The sequence below is a fragment of the Anolis sagrei genome, chromosome 1 (assembly GCF_037176765.1).
Source record: "Anolis sagrei isolate rAnoSag1 chromosome 1, rAnoSag1.mat, whole genome shotgun sequence".
Classification (NCBI taxonomy): Eukaryota; Metazoa; Chordata; class Lepidosauria; order Squamata; family Dactyloidae; genus Anolis; species Anolis sagrei.
In genome coordinates this window covers 87764619-87776677 of record NC_090021.1, presented here as the reverse complement: position 1 = coordinate 87776677, position 12059 = coordinate 87764619, and the positions used below count along the sequence as shown (strand labels likewise).

Sequence of the window (12059 nt, the reverse complement as noted above, 5' to 3'; positions counted from 1 at the left end):
TTTTGTACAGTGTCCCTGCAGAACCATTAGTTTCAGCTGCCACCTCTTGGAGAGATTCTTGTGATTGTCACATCACATTCCACACCTCTTTCCTCCAGCACATAAAATCTGAGATACTATTATGATGAGGCCAAGCCAATAAATGCGTTGCAGAATAATGGACCACATGACTGGTATAAATGTTCTTTTAGGACACTAGAATGCACTATTTGGATAAATGCCTGTACATCACAATACTCATATCATGAGGCTACATTTCTGATTAGCAAAAATTGCAGATAATTGTAAACTCTAGCAGAAACATACTATATAAAGTCACACTGGAAAGACCTAGGAAATACCTAGAGATGACACCTCTAGCCATCAATGGACTCTAGTCAACATCTTGCTGAAGCATGCTGTAGTCACATGAAAATGCCTAGAGAAGATTTTGTCAAATGAAACTGTGGTTACCAGTTTCATGGGTATGTAGATTGTCTCCTGGCTGTTGCTTACTACATCTGCCTGCCACCTCAGGAGAAGGAGGAAATCCTGCTGCTTCTCTCCCCCCCCCTCCCCCCAAGCCAGCTAAGAGGAGAAAGGCGACTGAGCAGGAGACTTTTAAAACACCTGTCTCCTGGCTATTGCTTATTGTTTTTGTTGTGGTTCTATATTGTATTAAATGTTTTAATGTGCATTTTGATATTATGTGTAATGACTTGCTGCCTGTAAATTGCCTTGAGTTGCCGAAAGGCTGAGAAAGGCGGTATACAAATACAGTAAATAAAGAAATAATTGTACTGTATTTCTGAACACGCACAAAGACATTTGTATATGATGTTATTATATATTACCTATCTCATTTTTTATCTCGGTATTGTTTTCAAATCTTTTATGTATCAAGCAATTTGCCAGAATTGCATATACAGTAATACTCAAGATGTTGTCTTCCTAGTAAGTTCATAATTTCCCAATAATTTATATTCTTTCTTCAAGTGTTCTCTGAACCATGACTGGAGGCCTTCACAACAAGTTTATCTAGCATCTACTTCTCATGGGAGGTGTCTTCAGGGGCTACAAAAACAACATTTGGGATCATGAACAGTCTCCCGGTTACACTTTGTTCACCTATGATGTACTGCAATCAAGCTGATTATGTTGTTTCAGAATGGTGTAAAGAACTCAATCCTTGATTTAGAAGGCAAACCACCATGAAAATGAGTAATGGGGGGGGGGGGAGTGGAATTCATTTTGGTTCACATTTTAAAGCAGATCAAATGTGCACTTTCTGGACTAATATGCTCACTGGAACACAGTTTTTTTCTGGACTTCTAATTATGTAATTCAGTTCTTGGCTCAGAGAATATTGTACACACACACACACACACAAATGAGAATTGTGTAGATACTGATGTAGATGCTAGTCCCAAAAATTAATATATATAAAACTAACATGGCTCAGAGGTAGATTGACAGGTCCATCCTCACTGAAAACCTGTTTGAAAAAGTTTTGATATTCATTTTAATAAGAAATAATTCTAAAAAGTGAGAGACCAAAATTTCTTCATTGGATATGGGAACTTTTGTTTCAGTGATTTCAAGTCTATATAATTTAATTTAAATTTGTCATTTTATTAAAAAGAAAATCTAATAACTTTTGTTGATGGTACAAGATCTCTGTTTTTGCATACACTATATACCCATAAGACATGTGATAGAATCCAAATTTGACCAAGTCTTCTCAGAAAGCCTGACTTAACACTTCAAACAAATGCAATTATGAAGATACCACTAATATTCCTTGCATTTTTTACATAAAAATAAGAAAAACACAATAAGTACTGTATGTTTTAATTTGTTCACCTTAAAAACAGTAATAATTTACTTTAAAAATGACTACAAAATAAAGCAATGGCAAATTTTCCATTCTGCTTCAACAGATATTCAATGCTCTTGACCATTTCCAAACTGAGATGCTTAGTTTCCTGACAATCCAAGGTTATTCCTGCCACATAACAGAGGTTTTGCCAGTCTTCCTCACTATTAACAATGGTTGATCTTTCAAATAAATATTCACACTATTTTTTGTTGCCAAACCTGTATGCAATTTAGATTTTTTTTAAAATAGAGGTTGAAGAAAGCAAACTTTAATAATATAGAATTCACTCCAGAAAATATAAACAGGACATTTCAGTAATTCAAGGGCAGTTCTGATATCAAGTGTAAACAAGGCTATAGCGCATGGATAGAAAAACACATTATTTTTGAGATGATGCAATTTAGAGGATATTGTCTTGTGAAACTCCTACGCTGAACAGTTCTATTATTGTTTTGGCAGCATGTACATTTAGAATAAATGTATTGTTAAGGAGAAAGATATAAAACAAACAATAGGTGTCCCTTCAGAACATAACTAACATTTGAAATGAGATGCTCGTTTGCTTGATCTATGTGTTCAGTACTCTAATGTTCTCCATGTCTTTTAGCAGCACGGGTCTGTAGGTTTGAGCCAAGTTTTCCATGTATCTGAAATAATCACTCACTTGAAATCCATGAAGTGCTTCTTCCTGCACATTGTACAAAAGAGAAGTACTATTATTTAGGAATAAATGAGGTACATATCAATATATTCAGATACCTATATTTATTCCCTACGCTCACTGATAAACTGGTTTCCTGTTTCTACTTTAATGTGCCAATGCACTGATGTGAAAAACCACCATACAAATTTGATAAATTCTTTCTAATCAACAGAATCAGCAGAGATATCAAACAATGTTCTTAGAATTAACTGTATGCATCTTAAAGGCTTCTAAAGAGCATAAAATGTAGTACAATTCATGAAAGAATGGTTGAAAATTGCCTTTCTCATTGCAAAATATCATGCTCATTAGGGACAATGGGAATTATAGTCAAAACGCATCTGGAGGGCACAAGGCATAGATAATTTTGAGTTCATCTGGAGAAGAAATACCTCCCCCAACTCCCAAATAAGTTTTATCTCAAAGGCAGCAATTAGACTAGACTAACTTAGTATAGTGCAGCTTTCATATCTCTTGATTGCAAATTCATTGCTTTGAGTTCATGATTGAATGCTATGTACTACTCCTCCGCCCCCCTGCCAAACTACCTACAATTGCATTATTGTAAATTATTATATGGCTTACATGCATAAGTTAACCTCATGTATAAGTCGAGGGAAGGTTTTGGGGAACAACATTATGGAATTTTATATAAGTGGTTAAGTTGAAGGTCATTCTGCAGAGAGGGGAGAGCACCAGTGCCAACTCTGAACAGCTGCTCCTGGACCACATCATTTTCCCAACCCAGGCTTCAAAGAGGCTAGAAGTGGCCGCAGGATGGAATAAGCTCCTGCTTTCACCACTCTACTCGGAGAAGAGGATGGTTCTTCTTTTTTAAGTAATAGTTAAGCAACAGTACTTACATTTGCCTGTGAACAAGTCAACCCATCTTTTTTGAATTGATATTTTGACAAAGATCCTATATACATGAGTATATAGAATATGCAGGAAAGATAGACAGAATCACTCTGAGACATGAGTTATCAGAGAGCACAAATACTGCAAAAGATGGTAGGAAAAAACCCCCCACCTCTTTCCACTTATATTAATTAAGCAGGAAAAAAGAGAGACGAAAGGCAGCCAGAAAAAAGTGAATAAAAAATCATCCAGGGATCTTTGAGGTGTTTATATGGATAGAAGATGTGAAGAAAAGTCTGCAATCCTTGCTCTGGTGAATGATGGTTTATTAAAATCAGTGGCATAAATAAGCAATTAATGGAAATATTAGCCTTAAAAAAAAGGCCACATCATTCAATATATTTTTTGTATTGTCGAAGGCTTTCATGGCCAGAATCAATGGTTTGTTGTGATCCTATATGTTTCATTCTCATATATATATATATATATATATATATATATATATATATATATATTATTATCGACCTATCATCTGGGTTCTGTGCCTTAAGAATTTGTAATCCCAGTGGCTTGTCAGATGCTAACATAAATTTTATTAGGAGGAATAATAGATCTGATATGCTGTCACCTACTATATAATGAGAAATGTAGCTCTGCCATGCTATTTTGAAATTAATGTCAGAGGTTTTAATTTAATGGTATACTTGGGCACTCACATTAAAAGAGATAGTTGTTAGACAGACAATGGTTAATGGCATGTTTAAACAATTAACTTGATACTTCCTGCCAAAAAAAGTATAATCCTCTCAACTACTGTGTTCATAACAATTCAGATTTGATTCTGAAATGATGGCTATCAATAGGACTTAACATGTTTAACAAGACTGAAGTCATCTCTATTTTAATTTATGCCTAATTTAGAATATTGATTTGTTCACTTCCATTAAAACAGGGATGGGAATTGTGAGATGTTGTAGATCTCCACCTCTACTAAAAAAAATGAACTTCACAAATGAAAACGAATGCCAGAAAATAATAATAAAATGATTTGGGAAAAACATTCTGATCACCTAAAGCAGTGACCAGAATATGAGTGCTAATGACATCTCCACCTTCTTATTTTAAGGAAGTTTACTTCTATAACCAACATTTTATAATGCTAATAAACAATGGTCTTAGGAATGAAATTTGTCTTTGATTTTTCTGTGCTGTATTAACTATTAAACTATGCACCAGAAAGACCAAAGTTCATGTCAGAAGCTCAATACATGATCTTTAACCAACTATATGAGCCTATACTTCCCCATTTACGATATTGAGATAACAATAACACTCCTATTTTACAGGACAATGGAATTAAATGCATAAAGGCAGGGATGGAGAGCTGGAATAGAGTGCACAGCCACCATCTAAAGCCCTCCTCAGGTTGGAGGTATTAGAGGATGTGTGGCCATAGCCACAACACCCTAAATTTCCCAGATATGTCTAAGTTTTCCACCCAGTCCTTTGGTGAAGAATGAGACTTTCCTCCTTAGGCAAAAGCCATGAATTTCCTTTCTTACCCCTGTAGAGATACAAATGAAGTGCACTCTACTGGTGTATCCAGGTCACTCCCACTCCCTGTTCCACACGCAAGAAACTTGTGAAGACAAAAAAAGCACTGCCAGAAAGATAGGCATTATTAACCTATCTCTGGGAGGCACATTTCTTGAAATGCAATTCTAGAAAGAGCAATGAGAACAAGAGTGACTTGATACAGATTGAAGCCCTTGTAACAGAGCAGACAGCATGCCATTTCTTGCATTTTGTCACAGGAACCATCTGCATATTTGATAATTCTGGCCTTCGAAGGAAGTGAAATGGATTGCAGATTTCAAACATGGGGTTTTCAAACAGCAGAGTGGAGGGAAGTATGTCACTTATGATGAAATAGCTTTTCAATCCTGGAATTTGATGGCTGAAATGTAGTGGATGATCTTCTTAGGAGAAGGGAAATTTGATCTACAGTATGCATTCTAAGATTTGCTATGGCTGTAGCTATGTGATGATAATAATGGATGGGCTATAATGACTACAGTGGAATTCTTTGAAATGTAATGGTTAGAAGGAATATGCTGCTCACATGAATCACTGCCAGGGAGCAGTTTCTTTTGAGATGATTTAAAGCAAAGCATTTTACATTGTGCCAAAGGGGCTAAAGTATGTGGTCTCATAATTCTCTTCCTAATAACTGTCAGTTTTTTTACTTTCACAATGCAAGAAGTCTACCTTATTTTTTTTTATCTCTACCCATATTAATATTTTCCTCCCAGCCAGCAATGAGTGCCAAATTAGGAAAAATCAACGGGCTTAAAAATTAACATTTTAAAATTTGTTTTTTGTTGGTATCTCCAAAACGTTGGTTTTTTCCCTATTCCTTGTTTTTGAATTTTACTGTATTGTAAACTATTTAATTTGTAACCAATAAAAATTATTTAACAAAATGTTGGTCTTTAAATCTTTTGGTTTATTCTGGTATTTTATGTTCCAGAATCATGGAATCGTAGTAAAGGACAGTATTTCAAGGATCATCAAGCTCAACCCTATGCAACACAGGGAATCTGTCTAAAGTGCTCCTTACAAATTGCTATCTAAAGCAAGTATACACACTGCAGAATTGTAGCAGTCTGATGCCACATTAACTGCTGTGGCTCAATGCTATAGGATCATGGCATTTTTAACTTTGTGAGAGATTTATCTTTCTTTGTCAGAGCTGTAGTGCCACAATAAACTACAAAGGCCAGGATTCCATGGGATGGAGCTAAGACAGTCTCATCCAACGTCTATAATTCTGCCATGTAGATGATCTTTAAGTCACAAGGATAAAGAAGAAATTACTTTGAGAAAAACTTGAAGGTCTTGAGTCTGTGTATGCTGAAGAATTTCTTGCTGTAGATGTTTGAACACAGATAGACACATATATATCTGATAATCTGGGCCAAGGAAAATACAAATGGCAATATAATGACAGATTTCACGCCAGTCCATATAATTCCAGAAGCATTGGGTTAGCCACTGTTGACAGATCTAAAACAAACAAACGAACAAAAAGTTTCACTAAGTATTTAGACCGCAATACTACTATGTAATGTAATCACAGTTCAACTATGTATTCTATTAAATGGTTGAATAACAAATTATTAAGTGGTATATAAAAGTGAGAGAACTGAGAAGGCAGAGGACATGAAGAGGTAAAAATAGTAATCCAAAATTATTAATAATTTCATATTTCAGGAAAAGTAGTAAACTAAAACACAATCACCCAGTAAACAAGAAGAGAAAAAGTAGTGAAGTAAAACACACTATAATCAAGTAGATAAGAAAAAAGGTGTGATCATTGCATAATCATCATCATTATTTAATAACTTATTAATCGCCCTCCATCCGAGAATGCTCTAGGCCAGGGGTCGGGAACCTTTGGCCCTCCAGGTGTGGTGGACTTCAACTCCCACAATTCCTTGAGGCTTGGCATTCGCCCCAAAGGCTTACCTTGGCCCAACGAGGTTTGTTTGGCTCTTTTTCATGGAGGACGGGCAGCAAAGGGGGAGAGACGAGCGTAACGTAGCTGTGCAGATGGCGAGGAAGGATGCGGAGCCCACAGACTGGCCTCGGAGGGAGAGAGCGGGCGGAAACCCCTGCGGGCAACGCGCCTCCTCGCCGCTTCGGTCCTTAGCAACCGCCCCGCATGGACCCCCTCCCTAGCTATAGCCCTTTCCCTCCAGCCTTCGCCTTCCCTTTTCCCCGACAAGCTCTGCACGACGTCACTCAGCCGGCGTCGTTGCTAGGGAGGGGGTCCATGCGGGGCGGTTGCTAAGGGCCGAAGCGACGAGGAGGCATGTTGCCCGCAGGGGTTTCCGCCCGCTCTCTCCCTCCGAGGCCAGTCTGTGGGCTCCGCATCCTTCCTCGCCATCTGCACAGCTACGTTACGCTCGTCTCTCCCCCTTTGCTGCCCGTCCTCCATGAAAAAGAGCCAAACAAACCTCGTTGGGCCAAGGTAAGCCTTTGGGGCGAATGCCGAGCCTCAAGGAATTGTGGGAGTTGAAGTCCACCACACCTGGAGGCCCAAAGGTTCCCCATGCCTGCTCTAGGCGATTTACAGCTAAATTATAAAAGATAAAATACATACATACAAAAATTAAAAATTCACAGAGATCGAATGCTCTAGTAAAAAGCCAGGTCTTAAGTGTGAGAGTAAAAGGCCCTAAGTCACGCATGGCTCTCACGTAGGGCGGCAAGGAATTCCACAAGACAGGGGCAGAAATAGAAAAAGCCCTGTGTTTGGTCCTTTCCAAGTGCAGTCCTCTAGGACCCGGTATATGGAGCAAGTCATGTTGGGCTGGTCGTTGCGACCTCCGATGATGGGAGAAGGAGAGGCGGTCCCTAAGGTACAATGGACCCTGGCCGTAAAGAGTTTTAAAGGTCAGAACTAGCATCTTATACAGGCCACGGTACTCAGTTGGAAGCCAATGCAAACGTTGCAGCACTGGTGTTATATGGCATTACATGGGCGTTCCTGTGAGTAACCTGGCTGCTGCATTCTGAACAATACGAAGCTTTCGTGTCGTAGACATCGGAAGGCCCACATACAGGGCGTTGCAATAGTCCAGCCTAGACGTGACCGTGGCATGGATGACAGTTGCCAGAGCCTCATCAGATAGGTAGGGTGCCAGTTGCCTCGCTTGTCGAGAACAGGTGGTTGCTTTTGCAGTAGCCAATCAATTAAGAAACTGCAGTGTTAACCATTCTGTTTACTCTGGTCAGTATTTCCAGGAAAACACTGCTTGAATTAAAGAAAACTTAAACCTGAAGGAACAAGCTGTGTTACATCACTTTTTCTCAACTGGTGCTTTGGTTCTTTGTGGCCTACAGAGACATAAGCATGTGCCCTCATCAGTACAAACTCCTCTTACTGACACTGACAAATGCTAAAATGGGCAGACAAATCATTATACAGACACAAAAAATGTATAATTAGGATTTTAAAGAACAGATACTGTATATCTTTTCAGATTTTATTCAAGAAAAATCCCATACTCTTTTCATAAACCTGGCAACATATTGGTAAAAGAATGCCCTCCTAAAGTCTTGTGATAAAGGAAAGGGTACAATTAAAAAAATAATGAATTCAGTAGATAAAATCTGAAAATAAAGTTTTTATAAAAGTATCTTGTTAATTTGATATATTTGGTTTTGCTGAATTAACTCCATGATAATCCTAATTTGGAGAATGAGAGAGTGTTTTGGAAGTTATAAATTGATTATAGAATGTGTACTTTGAAATAATTAACAGACCCAAATCAGGAATTCTTGACATTCTCAGTACTGCAGTCCATGTATCTGCTACCCTTGGACGGTATACTTCAAAAATTTGCTCCTCACTGTCTTAAGGATCTTTTGGAAACATTATACCTTTTACCACAACAATAAGGGAATGAATTCTTCATTTTGAGCTCTGGTTCTTAAAATCAGAGAAGAAATTATATCATTTATAATTGTATGGTCACATATACAGGAATAAACCTCTATGAACTCAATGGGACACTTCTTCATAGTTGCATAATGGATTGCAATATTGTAGATGATATTGCTTTGGTAACAGTTAAACAATACAGTAATTTGTTTCATTGCTACAGCCAAGGAAACCATTTCAAGATTTCTAGGAATAGTTTTTTAATATTACCTGTGATGAAGTAAAACCAGACATATGGAAAGCAGAAGACACAAGTGGCAACTCTGCCTTCAACAACATCTCAATGTAATGTGCACTGCAAAAATAGACTGGGTGGATGCCAGACATTGCAGTATCAAGAGGCAGGTGGATCTGATCAAAATATTCAGAGAACATGTCAGCTTTTGAAATAACACACTACTTTCTCCACAGCTTATTTCAGAGACAGGATGGCAGTGAAATGAATTTGCTACCTTATCACCTTGCTCACAAGTTTTGCATTTCCATTATTTTTCACACATTCATGACCACAACTATCTGTCCACTGGCACTTTACACAATACAAAACCTATATTCAACCCTCTGTTCAACCTCTCACTCCTCCCTATCCCAACAGTTTTTTTTCCAATATGGCTATAGAAAAACAATGCTTGCATAGTATTATTATCATCATCATTTTTATCATCAAAGCAAACAAACAGACAAAACACAAAGTTTGCAAGCTTGGTAGTTGATTAAATGTAATACAAATGTCTGGTTGCTCCTGACACAATAAATAAATAAATAAATAAATAAATAAATAAATCATCATCATCATCATCATCGAAGATGAGACATAGCCAATGTTCCCAATGCCTAACATATGACTATTGCATTTTGCAAGTGTGTTCTTGCTTCCTTGGCAACAAAAAATATTTCCTAGCATATCTAGTTTTTTTGTGGGTTTTTTCGGGCTATGGAGCCATGTTCTAGAGGCATTTCTCCTGACGTTTCGCCTGCATCTATGGCAAGCATCCTCAGAGGTTGAGAAGGATGCTTGCCATAGATGCAGGCGAAACGTCAGGAGAAATGCCTCTAGAACATGGCTCCATATCCCGAAAAAACCCACAAGAACCTAGTGATTCCAGCCATGAAAGCCTTCGACAATACATATCTAGTTTTTATAATTATAGTCATTGGAGACAAAGTTGGAAGGAAATATATTACCTAAAGCCAATATGAGTAGTGGATGAATGGGGGTTCTTCAAATGTAATATGATGGTGTATAGGAACAGGAAAGGAGTTGTAATAAAATAGAGAAGAGAAATTTCATAGGGCTGGAGTGTTAACTAGTGTTATAATATATTTAGTGTGCCAATGAAACCATTGTATCTGCTCAACTCACGGTTGATAGTGGCATGAAAAGAGTTTGAGGAAAAGTTTTCTGAACACTCAGAAAACCTTGGATCAGGACCTTATTATTTCAGAGATGCTAGTGTATCAAAAAGTAGAAAAATTGCACTGGCCATGCTATGTTACATGTCATTTTCTATTAAATGGCAAGTTTAGGTTGGAACAGAGGATAGTAAACATTAATATATGAGAATTTCATTGACATTTATAATTTATGCTAAAGAAAAATACTTAACCAAACTAACCATTTAAAATGCTAAAACAAGACCGTGACCAGCACTGACAAACGAAACTGAATTGTTATTTTTATGTATAACGTTGCTTTTTTGTAGCATTTAATGACTTTACCATAAACAAAAGCTAATAATGTAAGAAACAAGCTAGTACAAGGCAATAATAATAAAAAGGCCATTCAATAGTTCTCTCTGCCAACACACAGAATTTAACACTACTAATAAAATGTACTTTATTGCTCTCTTTAAAATTCAATAACACTAACATGCTATCAGTCTACCTGTTTTCCCCTGCCACCATGCAACCATTGCAGCAGATGTCAAATCTATATATTTTGAGAGAAATTTTACATGGCAAACATTTAGAACAACTTTGAATGTTTTTTTTTTCAAAGAAAACTTCTGAATTAATAAGGGCTCGTTTAAAATGTTCAAAGCAATTGTGTAAAGATGAAACCTCTTTTGAAGTCTTACAGAGCGATGCAGGCGAGGTATCCACAGGAATGCCGAAACGAGAAGATGGGAGAACTGGTGGAGAAATGTAAATGTTTTTTCCCTATCTCCCATCATTATTAGAAATATGGAAGAAGCAAACCAATCATAGCTTGCATATCCTCCTTCCAGACCACCTATGGAAATATGTTAAGGAATCTTAACATTATTTCACTAAGGACTAAAAACCTTGCAATTCCAAATCCCTATATTACATTGGCAGACCATCTGTAAAAAGGGGTTATCATATATACCAAGCCTGTTCAATCTGTGGCCCTCCAGGAGTTTGGACTTCTAATTCCCAGAAGCTTTAGTCAACTTATTCAATGGTCAGGAATTCTGGGAGCTGAAGTCCAAAGCACTTGGAAAGCCGCAGGTTGAAGAGGCCTGATATATACCATTATGTCAGTCAATCCTAGTATTTCTTTATAATGTCAAACAGAAATATGTATTTATGGATTTAGTTTCTAAACTACAAGGAATAAGAAAATTACTAAAATGGATATGAACTCTTTTGAATATATGTGGCTATATAATAAAGAACATTGAAGGAATTACCTGCACATGTAGCAAAAGAGTAAGTTTTATTTAACATGCTATATTAATATTCATAACAGCATAGAAACAATAGATTTAATTATCATATTGAGTAAAACATGATAAAAACTAAACCAGCATTAAAAAAGGATACGTAACGATGTCTGTATAAACACATGTTGTTGTTGTTTCAAATATTTCTCACAACTCATTAGAACTTGGCAAAGATCATTTTCAGCATTCTCCCCTAGGAGGTTCAAATGTTTACCATAACTAAAAGAAAAATAAAATAACACAAGCTTCAACTAGAACCAAAACACATTTTTGCTTATTAATTTTTAACCTAGCAGAAGAGCTCAATTATTAATGTGAGTAATTTAGACCCCAGTGGAAGAAGTATTTTCTAATGAAGCAGTGAATGGTATTAGAATGAGAATATATATTCATTAAGGGTCCACCTACACTAGTGATTCCCAGCCTTTGGTCCTCCAGGTATTT

The 12059-nt window shown here is 37.0% G+C and overlaps 1 protein-coding gene across 6 annotated transcripts in view; it reads right to left on the bottom strand.

Annotated features, from left to right (window-relative positions):
- Nucleotides 1-1813: 1813 nt before the first annotated feature.
- The window catches only part of TBC1D32 (TBC1 domain family member 32), a 90484-nt gene continuing 80238 nt past the window's right edge, over nt 1814-12059 (bottom strand). For 3 of the 6 annotated variants that reach the window (XM_060753256.2, XM_060753259.2, XM_060753262.2), the window contains 5 exons: nt 11716-11834; nt 11007-11161; nt 9139-9279; nt 6297-6485; nt 1814-2546 (listed from right to left, as the gene is read on the bottom strand). In XM_060753256.2, coding sequence (XP_060609239.2) covers nt 2427-2546; nt 6297-6485; nt 9139-9279; nt 11007-11161; nt 11716-11834 — 724 coding nt within the window. In that variant the 3' untranslated portion in view covers nt 1814-2426. The remainder of the gene's footprint in view (nt 2547-6296; nt 6486-9138; nt 9280-11006; nt 11162-11715; nt 11835-12059) is intronic. The other 3 variants (XM_060753257.2, XM_060753260.2, XM_060753261.2) reach the window with 3 other exon arrangements.